Below are 23,844 nucleotides of genomic sequence, written 5' to 3' on the forward strand. Positions count from 1 at the left end.
CACGTGGGGCGTGAGGTCTCCACAGTACATCGATGTCGCCAGCGGTCGGCGGAAGGTGCACGTGCCCGTCGACCTGGGACAGGACCGCAGCGGCGCACGGAGGCACGCCAAGACCGTAGGATCCTACGCAGTGCCGTAGGGGACCGCACCGCCACTTCCCAGCAAATTAGGGACACTGTTGCTCCTGGGGTATCGGCGAGGACCATTCGCAACCGTCTCCAACGGTCCCGCACACAGTTAGGCCGTCTTCCGCTCACGCCCCAACATCGTGCAGCCCGCCTCCAGTGGTGTCGCGACAGGCGTGAATGGAGGGACGAATGGAGACGTGTCGTCTTCAGCGATGAGAGTCGCTTCTGCCTTGGTGCCAATGATGGTCCTATGCGTGTTTGGCGCCGTGCAGGTGAGCGCCACAATCAGGACTGCATACGACCGAGGCACACAGGGCCAACACCCAGCATCATGGTGTGGGGAGCGATCTCCTACACTGGCCGTACACCTCTGGTTATCGTCGAGGGGACACTGAATAGTGCACGGTACATCCAAACTGTCATCGAACCCATCGTTCTACCATTCCTAGACCGGCAAGGGAACTTGCTGTTCCAACAGGACAATGCACGTCCGCATGTATCCCGTGCCACCCAACGTGCTCTAGAAGGTGTAAGTCAACTACCCTGGCCAGCAAGATCTCCTGATCTGTCCCCCATTGAGCATGTTTGGGACTGGATGAAGCGTCGTCTCACGCGGTCTGCACGTCCAGCACGAACGCTGGTCCAACTGAGGCGCCAGGTGGAAATGGCATGGCAAGCCGTTCCACAGGACTACATCCAGCATCTCTACGATCGTCTCCATGGGAGAATAGCAGCCTGCATTGCTGCGAAAGGTGGATATACACTGTACTAGTGCTGACATTGTGCATGCTCTGTTGCCTGTGTCTATGTGCCTGTGGTTCTGTCAGTGTGATCATGTGATGTATCTGACCCCAGGAATGTTTCAATAAAGTTTCCCCTTCCTGGGACAATGAATTCACGGTGTTCTTATTTCAATTTCCAGGAGTGTAGCACTCCTGAAAGAAAGGATACTGCAGAGACATGGCTTAGCCACAGCCTGGAAACATCCCCAAGGATGAACTTATTTATCATTTCAAATGTGATTACATGAATGCAATATAAAGTAACATAGAGACACACAGCTACAACCCAAACAGTGTTAACATGCACCAGTGACACACCATGAATGTTGCACAATATATACAAAATCAACAATTACACTAATCAGATAAACTAGTTTTATTAAACAAACAGATATTTATACGATTAACAATTACGTTATTTCTAAATATTTCTTTTTTTTTTTTTTTGTTTCTTTGTACAGCCACGAAAGATCTGTACCTAACTTAGACTAGATGGTATCAGGATATGGTTTCAAAGCCAAGCAAAATTTGTTTACTTACTAACGTAGTTGTAGTATTGTAAACTAACAAACATTAACGCACATACAGCACACTAACAAATAACACTAATATATGTTAGATCAGCGTGGACTGAACAGATCAAGTTTTCCCTAGGAGAGATGTTCATGTGTGTAATACTAATACGGTTAGCACAACACGGGAACGCTGTACTTACAAGTCCACCATCAATTTCTCCTCCATGGCTGATGTTGGTGAAGAGGCATCTATATTTACTCTTTCTTGTCTTCTTTTTGTTCTCTTCTTAAAAACATGCCGTAAATTTATAATTTCATACCTCCAAATTCATGTATTTTTATTTAAAAATAAGTAAGTAAATAAAATATGATATCAGAGAGCAGACGAAAGGACTCCACGCAGCCCCACCTACACATGGTGCAATGATAATTGTCTGCCTAAGCGCAAAGCCCTCCCAGCTTTTACCCTCCATCGGTCTACAATAGCCGCCGCCAATCAGAGGCAAACTGCATCCATCTTAATTAGCGCTCCTTCCTAGTCTTCCGGAGCAGACACATTCAGCCATGAGCTCCTTATATCTGCTGAGTGGATTCATAGTTCTGGCGTTCGTTTAATAACGCCACCTTCATCAAGATATTTCTGAACTGTACCAGTCGGCTCATAGTAAGCATAACATCCGTAGGGAATCTGTTTTGTCCTGCCATTTCTACGAGCTGTCTCGCGTTTATACCGCTTTTATAACACCGGTCGGCCTCCGCTGTTAACCCCGCGAAGCATTTTGCATTAAATGGAACTTTTCCCACAGCTGATAAACTGCCAAGGAACGAACAACGAACAAGCTGTAGAATAGAGTTTCAGTTTCACTTACTCGTATCTCGTAGTTGTGTCTGTAGGGAACCGGAAATATGATTTGTGCTATAGATTTCGAATGTCTTAATTCATCATCACATTAAAAAAGCAGTCGAACACAGATGATTCGTTATCCTAAGTTTAGGTCTTGCAGAGGCGTAATACCGTAACACGTATTCTTGGCGGATTTCAGGTTTATGGACAGTCTCTCAAAGGTTGTTCAGAGATATTTGGTGAGTGGTTTGATATGAATAAACCGTGGTCTCTAGTGGCACGATATCTATTCGTTTTCTTAAAAACTTACCCCAGCAGCAATAGTATTCCTAAAATTTTCAGAGGATTTTTACGTTGTAGCCAGAACACATCAATTGGTGTTTACAGACTAGTTCTCATAGGGATTTGACGAAAATAGCCGTTTTCTTATATTCGTGTTTCCGCCGACAACCATCAAATCATGCAAAAAATAGATGAATACCAAAACATGAAAAGTTTCAAATCCAGTAAGCAAGCCCAAGAACAAGAAAGGATAGATTATAACCGATATGCAACTTATCATTTTTACTTTAAGTGATTCCTTCCGGGCGCTGTGTACTTCGGCTGTTGATGCACTACCTGAAGAAAAACTACCATAACTGGGCACAAGTACTAATTAAACAGCAGAACTAATGAACACAGGGGCAGAAAGCACATTGTGTAACATTAAAAACAAGAAAGCTCCTCTAAGGATAAAAAACAAAAAGAATTCTGAAATTAGAAGGAAAATATGTTACTAAATATTTGGAAAAATGCCGAATTGGCAATATCGTTCAAGAAGCTGAAAAGCTTCAGATTATTACCGTCTTATAAGCCTTGTGGCACATCGTCACAGGCTTCTGACTAAAGTAATAAACAACCGATCTCTGAAATACCGGGTGATCAAAAAGTCAGTATAAATTTGGAAACTTAATAAACCACGGAATAATGTAGATAGAGAGGTAAAAATTTACACACATGCTAGGAAAGACATGGGGTTTTATTAGAACAAAAAAAAGAAAACCAGTCCATATTGCTAGACTCGTGAAATATCTCTTTCGCGCGTCGTTTGGTGATGATCGTGTGCTCAGCCGCCACTTTCGTCATGTGTGGCCTCCCAGGTCCCCAGACTGTCCGTGCGATTATTGGCTTTGTGGTTACCTGAAGTCGCAAGTGTATCGTGGTCGACCGACATCTCTTGGTGGTGCTGAAAGACAACTTCCGACGCCAATGCCTTACCATAACTCCGGACATGCTTTACAGTGCTGTTCACAACAATATTCCTCGACTACAGCTATTGTTGAGGAATTATGGTGGACATATTGAGCATTTCCTGTAAAGAACATCATCTTTGCTTTGTCTTACTTTGTTATTCTAATTATTGCTATTCTGATCAGATGGAGCGTCATCTGTCGGACATTTTTTGAACGTTTGTATTTTATTTTATTATTTTTTTTATTTTTTTATTTATTTACTTTTTTGTTCTAATAAAACCCCATGTCATTCCAAGCATGTGTGTCAATTTGTACCTCTCTACTACATTATTCCGTGATTTATTCAGTTTTCAAATTTATACTGACTTTTCGATCACCCAGTACTAGACTTGTAACCACCGGTCGAAACAGGCCAAACAGGCTTTCGTAAAAGTTTCTCAACTGTTAACCATATCCAGACCATTCACTTCTCGCTGTAAAGATAACAGAATACATTAACGTACATCCAGTATGAACTGACTATCATAAAGCGTTTGATTCAGTGGTAATGTGGGTGTCACGAAAATCCTTAGGAATGCCAGTGTCAGGGCACCTCCGAGCCAGATACTCTCTAGCGTGCATTCCACTGACCCAAATTTCCGTTGTCCGCGACTTCAGTGGTGTCAAGCGAAAGCTCGTTGGAGGGCAGGGTGGAGGTCTATTGTGTTTTCTGATGAAATCTGGTTCTGTCTCGGTGCCAGTGGTGGCCGTGTGTTGGTTAAGAGGCCAGCTGCAGACCTGTGACCTACCTGTCTGCGTGCTATACACAGTGGAAGTACGGTCTGGAGTGGAAATTCGTACAACACCCGGAGTGCACTCGTGGTTATCCCATGCGCTTTGACTGCAAATTTGTATGTCACTCTCGTGATTAAATCTGTTGTGCTGCCTTTCATGAACAGCATTCCTGTGGATGTTTTCCAACAGGATAACGCTCGCTCACATACCGCTGTTATAGCTCAACAAGCTCTGCAGAGTGTTGACATATTGCATTGACTAGCTCAGTCACCAGATCAGTCACCAATCGAACGCATATGGAACATCATCGGACAACAGTTCCAGTGTCATCCACAAACAGCATTAACTGCCCCTGTGTTGACCGACCAAGTCCAACAGGTGTGGATTCACATGTGACAGACTGACATCTGGAACCCTTACAACACAATTCGTGCACGTCTGCATGCTTCTATTCAACGTCTGGCAGTTGCACGGGTTATTTACATATCAGCACTTCAAATTTGCACTGGCTTACCTCTCGCTTAGAATAACCTGTGATCTTGCAATTTTAATCACTTAAATATGTTACCTAGTCAAACGTATTCCAGAAATCTCGTTATTATATATTAATTATTTTTTGATGTTCCGCTGTTTATGTCCTTCAATTTTAAAGTTAAGAGTACTTGTGTTCTGCATCTTTAATGCAAAATGTATGTAATTTAAACTAAGTCTTATATTTTTAGCACTTCAGTAGTACATACAATAAAAGATATTAGCCTAATCATATCCTTTTGATGTCTCATTGGCTGGAATTCTATTAAACTGGTTCTTTGTGTTATTGAAACATAAACAAAGTTATCAGTTAAAAATCAGCATAGGTTTAACTTATGTCTGATAAATGAATGTTCTATAGTAGGACTTCATTCATTTAATGAATGAGTGAATTACCTGATTAAGTATGACCTTTATTCAATAAAAATCAAAAGCTTATTGACAAGTGCAATACAGCTGCTCTATTGCTGCAGGAGCACCTTGCAAAAGGCCAAGTCCAAGTTCAACCACACTGGAAGATGTACTGGACTCGTTACTGGGCTTACCTCCAGCTTCTCGGTCTCCCAGTCCAGGACCTGTTCATGCAACTGACTTCGCAGGTAGGACCATGTAAGTTTCCATCTTTGTCAGATAATAATGCACATTTTCATCCAGGGAGCACCTGAAAATAGGTTCAGTATCGCACATTCTATTGTGTGTCTGATTATGTATTTTTTTTTTAGAAAGCTCACCAGTAAGATGATTGTTGATCACAAATAAAACTGAAATCAACTACTGACTCCTGGCTGTGGTAAATTCTGATATTATGCACCAGACAGAGATGTCTAAACTGCATATTCTAGACCTAGCTACTGATATTCAGATGTTAGGAAACAATGTGCTTTATAAATTAAAGGATGGGAGAATATGAATTATAGTTTGAGTGTTCTTTACTCTGTGGTACCACAGTACAACACTTTTCAGTAACTTAATTTAAATCTATTACATGACTTCATAAAAATAAGGCAGAAAAAAATAAAGTTAGAGACCTTTCTATACAACACAGCTGAATTTTAATCTACTTTCTTCAGCATAAAAACTCTGGTTGGAATATCAACAATGCAGGAATAAACAGATTGCTACTTACTGTAAAGAAGACATGCTAAGTCAGAGACAGGCACAATTAAAAGACACTTACATAAAGCTTTTGGACACAGTCATCATCAGTAAAAGAGAGACACACATCATTCATACACAATAGTAAGCACAATTCATGCTCGCATGACTGCCAACTCCAGCATCTCAGGCCACAATGCATCTATCATGTGGGATGCAAGCAGCAATCTGGACAGGACGAGGAGGGGGAAGGGCACCAGTAAGATGACTGTTGATCACAAATAAAACTGAAATCAACTACTGGCACCTGGCTGTGGTAAATTCTGATATTATGCACAAGACAGAGATGCCTAAACTGCATATTCTTGACCTAGCTACTAAAATTCAGATGCTTTATAAATTAGAGAATGGGAGAATATGAATTATAGTTTGAGTCTTCTTTACTCTGTGGTATAGCAGTACAAAACTTTTCAGTAACTTGATTTAAATATATTACAAGACTTCATAAAAATAAGGCAGAAAAAATTAAAGTTAAAGACCTTTCTATACAACACAGCTGAATTTTAATCTGCTTTCTTCAACATGAAAACTCTGGTTGTAATATCAACAATGCACAAAAAAACAGATTGATACTTACAGTAAAGAAGACATGCTAAGTCGCAGACAGGCATGATTAAAAGACACTTACATAAAGCTTTTGGACACAGTCATCATCAGTCAAAGAGGGACACACATCATTCATACACAATAATAAGCACAATTCATGCTCGCATGACTGCCAACACCAGTATCTCAGGCCACAATGCATCTATCATGTGGGATGCACGCAGCAATCTGGACAGGACGAGGAGGGGGAAGGGCTGTTAGTGTATTGGTGGGGAGAGAGATGACTAGTGTCTGGTGGAGTGTGCAGAGACTAGGATGCCAACAGGCCCAGCGTCAGGAGGTAGTGGGGCAGGGAGCTGGTGGAAAAAGGAGCTAAAAGGAGAGGAGCAGAGCAAGACAGGTGGATGCATTAGTAGAGGACAGCAAATAAACTGGGTGGAAGATGAGAATGTTAAAATAAGTTGTGGTGGGGATAATTAGAGGAGCGAAGAATATGTTGATAGGGTGACTACCATCTGTGCAGTTCAGAAAAGCTGGTGGTGGGGGGAAGGATCCAAATGGTTCAGGTAGTGAAGCAGGCCTTAAAATCAAATGAGTTATGTTCAGTTGCATGATGTGCCACAGTGTGGTCTACTTTTGCTCTTGGCCAGCTACACATTGGTGGTGGCAATTCATATTAGTGGACATCTGGTTGGTAGTCATACCAATATAAAAATCTGTGCAATGATTGCAGCAGAGCTGATAAATGATATGGATGCTTTCGCAGGTGTCCTGGCCCCTGATGGGGTAGGATAAACCTGTGACAGGACTGGAATAGGAAGTACTAGGTGGGTACTGGGCAGGTTTTGCATCTAGGTCTTCCACAGGGATATGGTCCTTGTGGCAAGGGGTTGGGACTGGGAGTGGCAAAGGGATGGACTAGGATGTTATGGAGGTTTGGTGGGGGACAGAACACCACTTTAGGAAGGGTGGGAGGTATCTTGTGTAGAATGTCTCTCATTTCAGGGCATGATGATAGGTAATCAACCCGCTGGTGAATGATGTGATTCAATTGTTTCAGCCAGCAGTGGTACTGAGTGATGAAGAGGACATTCCTTTATGGCTGGTTCTCGGGGCTCTTGGTGGTGGTGGGAGGATTGGGAGCATGAGGGGAAATTCGATGGGAGATATGTTTGCAGACTAGGTCTGTGAGATAGTGCCTGTCTGTGAAGATCTTGGTGAGACCCTCAGCATATTAACAAGGGAAACTCCCCATCGCACCCCCCTCAGATTTAGTTATAAGTTGGCACAGTGGATAGGCCTTGAAAAACTGAACACAAATCAATCGAGAGAACAGGAAGAACTTGTGTGGAACTATGAAAGAAATAAGCAAAATATACAAACTGAGTAGTCCATGTGCAAGATAGGCAACATCAGGGTAACTTTCTGTACAGGAGGAATTGATGTGGAAGGGATTACAGCTGTCAAAATGCAGGTACTATTGGTGGTTGGTGGGTTTAATGTTGAGAGGTGTCGATGGAGCCACCAGAGAGGAGGGGGCCAACATCTAGGAAGGTGACACACTGGGTTTTGGAGGACCACATGGAGTTGATGGAAGAGATGGTATTGAGGTTGTGAAGGAACGAAGGTATGGTGTCTTGGTCCTGAGTCCAGATAATGAAGATATCCTCAATGAACCTGAACCAGCCTAGGGGTTTGGTGTTTTGGGATGCTAGGATTTGTTAATATAGCTTCCCTTCAAAGGAGAAATGTGTAGTTGTGGGTTAGGATAAAGTGAATAATGTGTATGAGGAATGAGGTAGTGTGAGGGATGTTGTTGTACAAGGAAGTTGCATCAACAGTGACAAGTAGGGATCCAGGAGGTAAAAGTGTGTGGATGGTGGAAAGTTGGTGAAGGAAGCAGTTGGTGTATTTGACATGGGTGGCTTGATGATTATAGGCTACTTATTGGATGTGTTGGTCAATGAGGGCCTAAATTCTTTCAGTGGGGCAAAATAACCAACCACAATGGACCATCCAGGATTGTTGGATTTGCAGATAGGGTGAGGAGGGAAATGGATCCTGGGCAGATGTTCTGGGAAGGCCCAAATGCCTTAATCAGGGATTGGGGGTTGTGTTGGCTTCTGGGATGGGATCACTCTAGCAGAGTTTGTAGGTGGAGGCCATCTGCCAGGTAGTCACTGTGATTCACAACAACAGTAGCGAAACCTTTGTATGCAGAGAGAACGATCAGATCAGGATCCGTTTTGAGGTTGTGCACAACTGTCTCTTCTTCCACTGAAAGGTTGTTGTTCTGATGAAGGGACCTGGGGAAGGATGGTGAGGCTAAGTTGGAGGTAAGGAATTCCTTAAAGGTGAGCCAGTGGGTGGTTAGGTGGGAGAGGGGTAGGATCATGGTTGGATGGTTACACAAACTAGAAGAGGCAGGTTTCAGTGTTGGAATGATAGTTGCTTTGGTTGAAGGGATTGGTGGCAAAGAAGTGCTTCTATTGCAGGGATCAGGGAAAGGAGAGTATGTCTTTGAAACTCCAGCATGGTTAAATTAGGATGTAGGGATAAAGATGAGGCCTTTAGATAGTACTGCAACTTCTGTAGAGCTCAGGGTTTTGGTGGGAAGGTTAACAACAGTGTTATGGGAATGTTTTGTCTCTGGATTCAGTAGAGAGTTGTTAGGGAGTTTTGGGGGATGTGTCAAGTTGAAAAAATCAGCTAGGCAGGGTTTAACTGCTATGAGGAGTGGATACAATAGGGGTTGGATACTGGTGCCCCAAGGTGGCAGTAGGCTGTCAGCAGGTTGGATAATTCATGGAGGTTGTGTCTGGAATGCTCCTCCAGTTGCTGGAAAACAAGGGATTCAGTTTCAGAGAAGCGATATATGGAGCAGGGATTGCAGAGTAGTATCTTGCAGAGGGAGCAGAGATGATTCTGGGATGCCTGTGCCATGGAGATGTACTTTTGCAATACCAACTGTGAGGGCCAGGGATTGGAGGAATCTGAAACATGTAGGTCAATGTGAATGGAGGGGTAGAATGCAGAGAAAGTGATCTTTATGGTTGGGTCGTTTGGGACGATTCCATGGTTTTGGCAGCATTCAGAAACATGATGTGGGACTGGGTTTTAGCGAGGGAAAGGGATACTTTTTTGAACTGATGCAGAGGTATGGAGCAAGGGTGCATTGTGGCATGACGCGTAAAGGAAACGGGGATGACGCAGAAATGGGCTAAGTAGGTGTTGATGGTTGTGAGAGGAGTTGGATAAGGGAAAAAACGCGAAAATACGTATAGACGCGTAGAGACACACACAGATCCGCAAAAATACGCATAGATACGTTAAAATACGCAAAAATATCTGAAACCACGTAAAATTATGCACAAATACGTTAAAAACGAATAGAAACGTGGGAGGAAAGAAACGATGAGGTGTAGGAGTGTGTGTGTGTGTGTGTGTGTGTGTGTGTGTGCATGTTGCGATAAGTGAAGAGAGAGGGAGGAGGGATGGGCTAGGCCAAGGATCTAAGTTTGCTGTGGCACGGCAGATATGGAAAACAAAACACTAAGGTACGCCAGGATGATTCAATAGGAGTAAATGTAATTAAAGCTGTTGGAGAAAAGAATCTGGGGCATAAGACACCGCATCAAGCCTGCACATGATCAGGAAGTCTGTGTTGTGTGCAGACGACCATTGATACAGTGTGGGTCAGAAGTACATGTGGTTTGGAAGGCGGTGATTAAACACAGGAAAGAGGAGAAGGACCCTGAGAAGAGTAATGCTATAGAGAAGACTTACAAAGAAAAACATTACAGGGTTGTGGGATGGAAGAAAGCAAAACCAAACAGTGGAAACTCTGGTAGGAATATGAACAATGCAGGAAAAGACAGATTGCTACTTACCATAAAGGAGACACGTTAAGTTGCAAACATAAAAGCTTTTGAGCACAGCCTTCACCAGTAAAAGATACACACACCATTCATACGCACAAGCAAGCACACATCATGTGCGTATGACCACCATCTCAGACCCAAATGCAAATATCACAAGTATTCCAAGCCGCAATCTGGATGGGTGGGGGAAGGGAACGAATTTACCACCCTCTTTATTTGCTGCCTTCTGCCAGCACATCCTCTGTCTTTCCCTGCTCTTCTCCTATTTTGCTCTTCTTTTCCCCACCTCCTGATACACAACCTCCTGACGCCGTGCCTGTCGGCATTCTAGTCCCTGCACAATCCGCCATACACCATTTGTCCCTCTCCCCACCACTACATTACTATCACTTCCTCTTCCCTGCCCTCGTGATAGTTGCGTTGTGACCCGAGATGCTGGAGTTGGCAGTCTTGTGTTCATGAGGTGTGCTCGCCTGTGTGTGTGAATATGTCTGTCTCTCTTTTACTGATGAAGGTCGTGGCAGAAAGCTTCATGCAAGTGTCTTTTAATTTTGCTGTTTGCAGCTTAATCTGTGTTTCCCTACATTGTTGATATTCCTACGAAAGTTTACATTGTTTCATTTTGCTGAATGGCTTTCTTCCATCCTACAACCCTGTGGCGTTTTCCTTCGTAACTCTTCTCTAAAACATTACTCTTCTCAGTGTCCATTCTTTCTCTTCCTTGTTTGATCTTCAGCCTAACCCACCCCGTCCCTTTCTCATCACTTGTCGCCATACAGACACACTCCCACACCTCGTCGCTGCTTCTCTCCCACGTTTCTGCACGTTTTTTCACGTGGTTTCAAGTATTTTAGCGTATTTTTACGTATTAATGCGTATTTTAAATATCTATATGTATTTTTGAGTATCTGAACGCCTTTGCGATTATTTACGCATGTTATGCGTCTTTTCGCTTATCCAGCTCATCTCACAACCATCAACACCTATTTTGCCATTTCTGCGTCATTTCCGTTTCCTTTCCAGTCATGCCACAATGCACCCTTGCTCCATTTTCCTGCACCAGTTCCGAAAAGTATCCCTTTCCCTGGCTAAAACTCAGTCCCACATCCTGTTTCTTAATGCTGCCTAAACCATGGAATACCCCCAAACGGCCTAACCATAAAGATTCCTCTCTCTGCATCCCGACCCTCCATTCACATTGACCTACACTTTTTCGGATTCTGCCAATAGCTGCCCCTCACAAACCTGGTAATACAAAAACGCATCTCTATGGTACAGGCATCCCAGAACCACCTCTGCTCCCTCCGCAAAATACTACTACTCTGCAGTCCATACTCCTTACATCGCATCTCCAAAACTGAATACCCTCCTCTCCAGCACCAGGAGGAGCATCCGAGACATCACCGCCATAAGTTATCCAACCAGCTGACATCCTGTTGCGGCCTGTGACTAAATGGTAGAGGACCTCCACCAATTATCTGACTCCTCCACCCACAAACTCTGCCAGAATAATGTCATCCCAGAAGTCCAACACAACTTCCAATCCTTACTTAAGGCCTTAGGCCCTTCCCAGATCATCTCCCCTGAATCCATTTCTCTCCTCACCCTCATGACAAAGTGGCTCAAATGGCTCTGATCACTATGGGACTTAACATCTGCGGTCATCAGTCCCCTAGAACTTAGAACTACTTAAAACTAACTACCCTAAGGACATAACACACATCCATGCCCGAGGCAGGATTCGAACCTGTGACCGTAGCAGTTGCGTGGTTCCAGACTGCGCGCCTAGAACCGCTAGACCACTGCAGCTGGCACCCTCATGACACCCCTGACATCAACAGTCTACATATTCCCCAAAATCCACAAACCCAACAATCCCGTCCGTCCCATTGTGACTGGTTATTGTGCCCCAACTGGAAAAATTTCGGCGCTCATCGACCAACACCTCCAACAAATAGCTCATAACCTAGCCTCTCACGTCAGAGACACCACTCACTTCCTTCACTGAATCTCCATCATCGCTACCCCTTTGCCTCCTGAATCTCTACTCATCACTGTTGATGTCATCTCCCTGTATGCCAACTTCCCTCACACTACTTCATTCCTCATACACCTTACTGACTTTATTCTAACCCACAACTATTTCTTCTTCAAATAAACAAATCTGCAGCACAACCATGAGCACTTGGATAGCACCCACCTATGCTAACCTTTTTATTGGCCATTTAGAGGAGACCTTGCTAGCCTTCTAAAAAGCCAAACCCCTAGTCTGGATCAGGCTCATTGGTAATATCTTCATGATCTGGACTCAGGACCAACATAGCCTATCACTGTTTCTTCTCTTCCATCTGCTTCACATGGTCCTGCTCAACCCAGTGTGTCACCTTCATAGATGTTGACCTCCTCCTCTCTGATGGCTCCATCTGCACCTCTGTCCACATTAAACCCACCAACCACCAATAGTACCTGCATTTTGATGGCTGTCATCCCTTTTACACCAAAATATCCATCCCTTACAGCCAAACTACCAGGGATTGCGTATCTACAGTGACAAAGATTCCCTTGCTCAGTATGCTGATGGTTTCACCAAGGTCTTCACAGACAGACACTATCCCACAGACATAGTCCACAAATATATCTCCCATCCCATTTTCCCTCACGCTCCCAATCGTCTCACCACCCCCAAGAACCAGCCATAAAGGAATATCCTCTTCATCACCCAGTACCACTGCAGGCTGGAACAATTGAATCACATCATTCACCAGGGCTTTGACTACCTATCATCATGCCCTGAATTGAGAGAAATTCTACACAAGATACCTCCCACCCTTCCTAAAGTGGTGTTCTGTCCCCCACCAAACCTCCATGACATCCTATTCCATCCCTTTGCCACTCCCAAACCCAACCCCTTGCCACAAGGATCATATCCCTGTGGATGACCCAGGTGCAAAACCTGCCCAGTACCCACCTAGCACTTCCTATTCCAGTCCAGTCACAGGTTTATCCTACCCCATCAGGGGCCAGGCCACCTGTGAAAACAGCCATATTTTTTATCAGCTGTGCTGCAATAATTGCACAGCTTTTTCTATTGGTATGACTACCAACCAGCTGTCCACCAGTATGAACAGTGACCACTAAAGTGTGGCCAAGAACAAAAGTAGACCACCCTGTGACAGAGCATGCAACTGAACATAACACGTTTGATTTCAATGGCTGCTTTACTACCTGAGCCATCTGGATTCTTCCCTCCATCACCAGCTTTTCCAAGCTGCACAGATGGTAATCATCCTTACAACATATTCTCCACTCCTCTGTTTATCCTGGCCACAACATATTTTCGCATACTGTCCCCACACCCTCCACCGAACAGTTTCCACCCCCTCTGTCCTATCATCTGCTCCCCATCCTCATCTTCCATGCTGTTTATTTGCTGCCCTCTAGTAATGCATCCACCTATCTTTCCCTGCTCCTCTCCTTTTTGCTCCTTTTTTCACCACCTCACTGCCCCACAACCTCCTTATGCTGGGCCTGTTGGCATTCTAGTGTCTACACACTTCACACTTCACTTATCTCTCTCTCCACACATACTCTACTATCCCTTCCCTTCTCCACCCCATCCATATTGCTGCTCGCATCCCACATGATAGTTGCACTGTGGCCTGAGATGCTGGAGCTGGCTGTCATGTGTGCATGAGATGTGCTTGCTTGTATGTATGAATAATGTGTTTCTCTCTTTTACTGATGAAGGTTGTGGCCGAAAGCTTAATGTAAGTATCTTTTAATTGTGCCTGCTTGCAACTTAATGCATCTTCTTTAGGGTAAGTAGAAATCTGTCTTTTCCTACAGTGTTGTTTTCCTTCAACATCATGTGTGCAAATAATGTAGCTATCCAATTTAGTGGATAAATGAAAATTAGAAATTGAAATGTATAAATCCTAAATCATCACTCAATATTTATGTGAGATTGCTTCATTCTACCTTGTGCTTCATTAGACTGATTGCTAAAAGAGACTATCAGACAAAGTCAGCCAGTGTTTTCTCCCAGTGCTACAGCCTGCTTGGTGATGACAGTTATTGTGAGATGCTACAACTGTGAGTGGTAAATAGTGCTATTAGAAAGTGAGCAAAAATTTCAGCTGACTGAGGTAGGTCTTTATACAAGTCATAAAACAAGGTTTTCGTGCTATTGCAAACTGAACTTCGACTTTCACAACTTTAAGGATGAACTGAACAGAGATAAAGTATTAGGAATTATACAGAAACTCATACTTGAATGTAGCATATGTGGTTCCCAGTAGCTGTTATGGTTCTGTGGAAAATTCATAATCTTAATGTGAGTTTGATTCCCAGTCAATTCTTGGACTTTTCTAAGATTTAAAGTGACTTGTATAGCTGGAAATAGTTTGCATGCATAAAAACCTTAACATTTCACAACAGAAGGCTTTTCCATAAGGGGCTGAATAAATTTGGTTAACTCTTTATTGAAACTTAAAGGTGTGTAATCTCCAAAATTTGCCACACAATTAAGTTACCAAAGCAGCATTTTTGCAGATGAATGTTTTTTTTTAGTTTTATTTGACATAAATACCTACAAATGAACTACTAAGCTACTGTAATGCATTAGAAGCTTATTAACAAAAAGAAATAATTCTTTTGAATGGTAAATGATAAGTACCTGAAGTTACTGTAATAAGTACAGGATGGTTAGAGTTAAACTAATGATGTTCTGAGTGCTGCAGTGCTGGCTGTGCGCAAGACAGAATGCTGAAACATCATAGGTATGTTCATTAATTGGTGCACTAATGGATCACCTTGAAAAACATAATAGCTCCACTGTAGACTAAATTTCACCGGCTTCACCAGAGTAAATGAGCGAACAACAACATGCATAGACAATACTTTAACAAATTGTACATTTGAGGACACTGCCAAATTCTCTTTAAACCTAGGTATCTCAGATCACTCTGCTCTGCTTATAGAACTAAATTCACAAAAAATAAATAGCAAAAAAATGGAAGGAGATGCTTCATGAAAAGACAGTTCAGTGAAGAAAACATAAACTTGTTGTGGTATAGATTAAATGAGGTAGACTGGTCATCACAACCAGAAAATTCATGTTCAGAAAATTTTGATAAGTTTTTAAACAGCTTTTTACATGTCTTCAATGAAACATTTCCACCCATAGCTTGCCCAAGAAGGGCAACAAATAAACTAAAGTGGATTACCACTGGCATAAAACTATCTAGCAATAGAAAGAAAGAACTACATATTGAGCTGAAATCAAGTAAGAGTCCTAAGTTCATAAACTTTGTTAAAGCGTATGAAAAACTATTTAAGAAGGTTGCAAAAGCAGCAAAGGAAATGGCAAACACTAAATTCATTAAAAAACACACAAATAAATCCAAGGCAGTATGGATAGTAGTCAAATCTGAACTTGAAATCAAACCTAGCAACCAGGAAATCTGTAAAATAAAGGTAAAAGACAAAATAATTGTACATCAGAAAATTTTAATAAATCCTTCATAAATGTAGCAAAATCTGATGTTGATGTAGACTCTTTTCAAGGTAAAGTACATTTGTTGGGCTTAAGTCAGAGCAAGAAATAGAGACTAATTAAATTTAACAAAGTAACAGTAAAAGATGTAGAAAAAACTATACTAAAAAAAATTCTGTGGGATGGAATAAAATCCCTGCCAAAGCCATTAAAGCAGCTACAAACGTAGTAGCACAACCACTGCACAAAATAATTAATCAGTCACTTGAAGAAGGGTACTTTCCAGAATTTCTAAAATATGCAGAAGTCAAACCAGTATTTAAGAAAGTCTCCGAAGATGAATGGAAATTTACCATCCAACTTCCCTTCGTCCTGTGTTTTCTAAGATATTTGAAATGACTGTTGCAATTCACGTTCAAAATTTCTGCTACAAACATAATGTAATCTCAAAAAATCAGTTTGGTCTCCAGAAAGGCAAAAGTACAATTCAAGCAATCAATGAATTTGTGACTAAAGTTAGTTCTACTTTTGACAAGTCACAAAAAGCTGTGGAAATCTTCTGTGACATATCCAAAACATTTGACTGTGTGAATCACTCCTTACTATTATACAAAACGAGAAAATATGGAATTATAGGTAGCACCTTACAGTCGTGTAAGTCATATCTAATGGAGAGAAAGAAAAGGGTTGTCATAACATCAAGCAAAGGGAATACTCCTCGAAGTGGAGGATCATCTCACAGGGAGTACCACAAGGCTCAATTCTGGGCCCAATCCTCTTTATTTTTATGTAAATGACTTACCCATAAATATACATTATCATTCAGTTTTATTTGCTGATGACACATCAGTACTGGTAGGAAATAAAAACACACAAGAAATTCCTGAAAATGTCACAGAAACTCTAGAAAACCTAGATGTTTGGTTCCATCTAAATGGCCTAAAGCTAAATATTCCAGAAACACAGCTGATGCATTTTAAGACAAAACAGTCTCAAATAAATGATATTCATATTATGCACAGAAGCCAGGAGCTAAATGAAGCAGAGCATATTAAATTCTTAGGAATGCAATTGGACAAGAAACCTATGATGGTCCTCACAAAGAGATTATCTAAAAAATAAACTAAAGAGATTGGCGTTTGCTATGGCAATCTTAGCCAGTGTCACTAGTATAGACCAAAAAAGTAGTATAACGTAGTTACCTTGAGTCAGTAGTGAGATACTGTATTGTCTTCTGGGGGAATGCTAGCAACATGACAAAATATTAACCTTGCAGAAAAAAATTATCAGAAATATATGCAGCGCAAAGCCAACAGAATGTTTCTAGAATGAAATTTCACTCTACAGCGGAGTGTGCGCTTATATCAACTTCCTGGCAGATTAAAACTGTGTGCCGGACTGAGACTCGAACTCGGGACCTTTGCCTTTCGTGGGCAAGTGCTCTACCAACTGAGCTATCCAAGCATGACTCACACCCCATCCTCACAGCTTTAATTCCGCCAGTACCTTGCCTCCTACTTTCCAAACTTCACAGAAGCTCTCCTGCGAACCTGTTAGAGCACTTGACCGTGAGAGGCAAAGGTCCCGAGTTCGAGTCTTGGCCCAGCACACAGTTTTAATCTGCTTGGAAGTTTCAAGAGAACGTTGTTGGCCATTACTAAGAGATCTTAAGATACTAAGCATTCCCTCATTGTATCTGTATGAAATAATTCTTTTCACAAGTAATAACCCTAAACTCCTTTTGTCAAATAATTTCCAGCATAGTTACGAAACTAGAAACAAATAAATCTTCATGCTGCCTTTGCACAGACTCCACAATATATGGGAATGAAAGTACGCAATAAGCTGAAAGACACAAATTTTAGAAAGGTCCAAACTGAGGCAGTGAAAAGAGAATTGTATAGCTCCCTGGTGGAGAAATGTTGTTACTCTGTTGATGAATTTTTTTAATGATCTGACCATCTGAGCAGGACAAAAAACAATAATAATAAATAATATTCAGATTTTATTGTGATTATATAAAAATAGTGTATTCCATGTATAATTTATCATAGTTATAAGCTGACGAGTCCCCTGTACATAAAATCAATTGTTTAACTTGTATGTTATGAGACAATAAAATTCTGATTCTGATTCTGATTCTGCCAGCAGGTAAAAATATGGCATATTAAGCAGTCCAAATGTGTGAGAAATGATCAAACATATAATAACAGGGATTCTGGCATGTTTATTTACATGGTCACAAGTTACAACATGTGTTCTGTATGCTCTCATGACTCAGCTACATGCTTCATCCGTAACACAGAATGCTCAACAGTTGTAATCAGAGTGATATATCATTGTATGCTATCCTTCAGGTCAGAAAGAGTCCTGATACATCCCTGACAGACATGATCTTTCAGATATCACCACAACCAGAATCCAAATGGGTTTAGGTCACGGGATCTGTAAGCTACACATCTTGAAATTGCCTAGAGATGATGCAGTCATTACTGAACATTTCTTTAAGCAAATCTTTCACCTGGAAAGTGGCATGTGGTGTTGTCCCATCTTGCATAAAATAGTGGTGTGGAGACAGTTGCATTCTTGCAAAGATGGAAACATGTATTGTGCTAGGAGGTCCTTATAACATGTAGATGTACACCTAATAGAAATATGTGGTGTCATTACCTCAAAAGAAGATGGACCAAAAATGAAGACTCTCGTCAAACCACACCACACAGTCACATAATCCGACCACAGAGGATGTTCCTGCATGACATGTGGTGTAGTGGAACCCCCCATATGTGACTGTTCCGTGCATTCACAGCACTGTACATGGTGAAATGTGCCTCATCCATCAAAAGAATATTCCATGGTCACATACCATGCATTTCCATGCATGCCAAAAATGAAGGGAAAGTCATAATGTCATAGCTTATCTTGGGGCATCATTTAGTGCACATACTGAATCTTTTAAAGGGGGGAGGGAATTCCTGTGAAATAGCTAGAGCACTGGCTGCAGAATTTAAAGCATTTGCTGCATAGACAGTCATCCCAACACCAACTTCATCAGCAACTGCCATGGGAAAGGACTGCCTTCTTCTCCCTGCTGCACTATTTAATGCACCTATTTCTCCAAATTTATTGCTCATATTTCTTTGCTCATTTATCGAGATGGGGCCTTTCTTATCTGTTTCTGTTGGCAATATTCCCCCAAACCAGCACTGATATTGCTGCCTTTATGATAAAACAACTTTATTAGCAATGCATGGTCTTTCTTCTCAATAGCCATGGCATTTCATACAGAAAACTTCAACTTCAAATCAACAGCCCTTTCACAACAGAAATCAACACATGTCACCAATCAAAAAACAGCATACTGATGTCAAAACAGGTAACATCTCACATTCGAAATGATTACAGCACCATATTTTCACCTGGTGGCAGAAAGTCAGACTATTATTTTTCAGCATACTCCACAAGAACACTGACTAATTAATGTACCTATGATGTTTCAGCATCCTGTGGTTTTACAGCGTGCACTGCAGCACTCAGAACACCATTAGTTTACTTCCTCTTACCGTTGCAACCATGCTAAAAATAACAACTTAAAACAAATATTCTTTCAGACTATAGAAATATGCATTAGGGTTTGGATGCTTTTTCTGTGGAAGTGATGGGAGAGGGGTGACTGTAATGAACCAGACTATGACACAACGTATAGGACATGGTTAAGAAATGAAAAATGAAAGTGTAAAAGTTGCGTAGCTTAACATACACTAGTGTGCAAAATTTAAGCACTAAAGTAAATTTTGCATGCTGTGTTCTGCTAAGTAACATGTCAACAAAACTTCTACCATGCATAGAAATAACTGCTACAGTATAGTACAGAATGTTGTAACAGCAACCAGAACGGTCGCGGGGTAGTAGTGATGGAAACACGGCAGGACCCACAGAGCGGCCCGCGAACAACAACACAATGGGAGAGGACGGACACGACCAATGGAGGACCTGACAACACAACAATTACAGACAATAGTGTAATGAACCAAACAAGACAACTGTGTCCACTGGAATAGAAACATGAAGTCAATACGCTGTCTAAGACGATACGTCCTGAGACGCAACGCGATGTCAGACTGCTGGCTGAGCGCAAGGCAGGCGCTTAAGTATGCTATCAGAGCGCCACTATTGGCCGCCGGGACCATGTGTTCCACTGTGGTGCCCTCATACTAAAAGAGGGCCATGAGTCGCGAGCCACCACAGCTTACAGCACAATCATGAAACCCACCGAAAAATATACCATGCTGTCTTCATCTGAAGAAACTCTCTGCTAAAAAGAAGCCATCATCAATAACAGAATGCTTCAGATTTGTTGGATTCTTACAACTTGCTCTTTAAGTTTTTATTCCTTCCATTTCTCAACTATTTTCCTTCATTTTATTTCTTCTCTTTCTTTTCTTCTGTCAATCTGGATTCTTCTTTGAGACAGGTTTTGATGAGAATAATTGTTGGAATCACTGAGTTAGCTTTTTAGTTTATTTATATTAGAAGAGGGGCTTTGGACATATTGGTTAGTGGCTTTCCCACTGACATTAACTGCTGCAGTAAACTGAGGAGTGTTCAGACCGACAGTTATTATGTCTTAGAAACATCGACAGTGGAAGTATATTACAAATCAGTTCTTTGGTGAGATTCATTTGCCAAAGGCCAGTTAGTCACTTAACTTGGCAGATAGTCTTCTGATAAAAAGAAAAGGTTCAGTTCCGCAGTACAATATGTCCTGAAACCGCTGCATGTAATTCAGCTAGTGAGTACTTCAACAACTTTATAAATTATGATTCATCTCACTGTAGCTGTCATCAAGTTCACAACATATTGTAACTTGGAATTTCTTGAAAGAAGCAATAACTCTCAAATCAAGAGGTTATAGATTATTGTTGGTATGAGATGGCAGTGTAAGCAAATTAATATCATTGGCTTTTTATGTATGATGCTACAACTTTGCTTTTGTGGTTTGCATTACTGTTCAGTATCATAAGTTTATTATGTTCTTTTGTAGGCCTTTCATGTCCAACAAAGGTCCACAGAACCCTACCAATAATTCCCTGTTCATCTGATCAGAGACTGTTACACCACCCATACAGCCAGGTGTGGCATTGTGCAGCATGTGATAGTTTAAATGCATCCAAGTAAACTCAAGGAATGGGGACTGTTAACGAAGCACTAATTAGTACATCCATTCTCACAAGTGGACTTCTACCAGCACAAGTAACTTGTCAACCTGCTCTCAAGCCAGTCTCAATCAATACTTTCAGCTAGTGCCCATGGACTTTTATGTGTTTTTTGGTGTACATAGTGAAAGTTAGTTTTGTTACATGGATGCCTAGAGACACTCCAGTCCTACCATCTCTTCTCTCTCCCAGTTGTTTGGTACAAGACTGGTAATTTAGAAAATATATTTATACCATAAACCTTACAGTTCTTGTGGTTAAGCCATAATGAATACTGCATACAGTGACAATGTAGTCAGAAAGCCTTTTCTCTTACAAGTCTTTGCAAATTTTTTAAATGTTCACTTGATGGTCTGAAAATAGGTCTTTCGGTTCCTAGGACAAAAGCCTTCTTTGTATATCATTTAAGGATTACTCTTAAGACCTGCAGTAATATCCATAATTTCTCCGAGGAAATGTGTTGATTGTATTTTTCAGCAAGACTGGTGAATAATCTTGATGATTTGTGGTTCCTGTCTTGGTCTTGTTATTTTCAACCCTGTAATTAACAGTGAGCCCAATGCTTATAATGGATGCAAGATTATAAAGAGTAAATCTACATAATTCAACACATTCACGTTTATTTAATGAGAAGTGCAACTGCTATCAGAATATGATTGATCAACACTCTATTGGCCTGTCTTTACTGCTGTACTAGGTTATCTGTTTCAGTAACTCTTTATCATCTTATCATTTTCTTATTCAATGAGTACATTTGCATATTATAATAATTTATTGAACCTTGTAATGCAGTGTTGTATGTAGTATCAAGACAGACAGTCAAGGTATTATTATGTAATTAAATTTGCCACCTGCAATAATGATGCAGCATGTGTAACTCTATAACATTTACTTAGACTGTTTTTATTATTTATGGTAGTTTAATAGTTTCATGTTTCAGCTGCACATTTCATTCTGAGTTTAGTGCTGCTAAATATACAGTACATGCAGACTAAAATTCATCATTATATTTTAGCACATAACTTTAAATGTTTCATCAACTCAGAGTAAAATTAAATGTAAATTATCTGAAGCTGCTCAGTGCAAATGTTCCTCGATTATTAGCTTCAAAAGTTACATTTGATACTTTGAGAGAGAGGGAGAGATTAAACATAGTCAAGTATAAATCACTATAAAAAAGTGATTTAAGAAAATATGTAAATGGTCAGGATTTTGTCATATTTTGTCACTGAGAAAGTGGATCATAACTGTAAAACTGACTCATTTCACATCAAAGTGGAAGGTTACAATTATGATCAACAAAAAATGAAAATAATAACTAACCAATGAAAATATCCTTATTAGCATTCATACTCGATATCAATTTACAGGCCCCATTCACAATCATTATTTGAAATTTATTATATTTTAATGTAGTGCTCTGCACTACAAAATGTTTCAAATATTTCAGGGTTTACACAATCAAACAATGGAAAGTTCAGGTTGGAATATCAACAATATGGCTTCAGAAAACATTGCTCTTGTGCAACGCAGCTAGCTCTTTATTCGCACGAAGTAATGGCCGCTATCGACAGGGGATCTCAAGTTGATTCCGTATTTCTAGATTTCCGGAAAGCTTTTGACACCGTTCCTCACAAGCGACTTCTAATCAAGCTGCGGAGCTATGGGGTATCGTCTCAGTTGTGCGACTGGATTCGTGATTTCCTGTCAGGAAGGTCGCAGTTCATAGTAATAGACGGCAAATCATCGAGTAAAACTGAAGTGATATTAGGTGTTCGCCAGGGAAGCGTCCTGGGACCTCTACTGTTCCTGATCTATATAAATGACCTGGGTGACAATCTGAGCAGTTCTCTTAGACTGTTCGCAGATGATGCTGTAATTTACCGTCTAGTAAGGTCATCCGAAGACCAGTATCAGCTGCAAAGCGATTTAGAAAAGATTGCTGTATGGTGTGTCAGGTGGCAGTTGACGCTAAATAACGAAAAGTGTGAGATGATTCACATGAGTTCCAAAAGAAATCCGTTGGAATTCGATTACTCGATAAATAGTACAATTCTCAAGGCTGTCAAGTCAACTAAGTACCTGGGTGTTAAAATTACGAACAACTTCTGTTGGAAGGACCACATAGATAATATTGTCAGGAAGGCGAGCCAAAGGTTGCGTTTCATTGGCAGGACACTTAGAAGATGCAACAAGTCCACTAAAGAGACAGCTTACACTACACTCGTTCGTCCTCTGTTAGAATATTGCTGCGCGGTGTGGGATCCTTACCAGGTGGGATTGACGGAGGACATCGAAAGGATGCAAAAAAGGGCAGCTCGTTTTGTATTATCGCGTTATAGGGGAGAGAGTGTGGCAGATATGATACACGAGTTGGGATGGAAGTCATTACAGCATAGACGTTTTTCGTCGCGGCGAGACCTTTTTACGAAATTTCAGTCACCAACTTTCTCTTCCGAATGCGAAAATATTTTGTTGAGCCCAACCTACATAGGTAGGAATGATCATCAAAATAAAATAAGAGAAATCAGAGCTCGAACAGAAAGGTTTAGGTGTTTGTTTTTCCCGCTCGCTGTTCGGGAGTGGAATAGTAGAGAGATAGTATGATTGTGGTTCGATTAACCCTCTGCCAAGCACTTAAATGTGAATTGCAGAGTAGTCATGTAGATGTAGATGTAGAAGGATAGATTGCTACTCACTCTAAAGATGTCAAGCTGAGTTGCAGAGAGGCATAATGAAAAGATTG

General features: G+C 41.2%; 1 protein-coding gene across 3 annotated transcripts in view; it reads left to right on the forward strand.

Moving 5' to 3' along the window:
* The window catches only part of LOC126297747 (uncharacterized), a 690,098-nt gene that overhangs the window by 652,687 nt on the left and 13,567 nt on the right, over nucleotides 1–23,844 (forward strand). For 2 of the 3 annotated variants that reach the window (XM_049988910.1, XM_049988908.1), the window contains exon 5: nucleotides 5,280–5,415. In XM_049988910.1, the coding sequence (XP_049844867.1) occupies nucleotides 5,280–5,415 (136 nt within the window). The remainder of the gene's footprint in view (nucleotides 1–5,279; nucleotides 5,416–23,844) is intronic. The other variant, XM_049988909.1, reaches the window with a different exon arrangement.

Source organism: Schistocerca gregaria, chromosome X (genome assembly GCF_023897955.1).
Source record: "Schistocerca gregaria isolate iqSchGreg1 chromosome X, iqSchGreg1.2, whole genome shotgun sequence".
Classification (NCBI taxonomy): domain Eukaryota; kingdom Metazoa; phylum Arthropoda; class Insecta; order Orthoptera; family Acrididae; genus Schistocerca; species Schistocerca gregaria.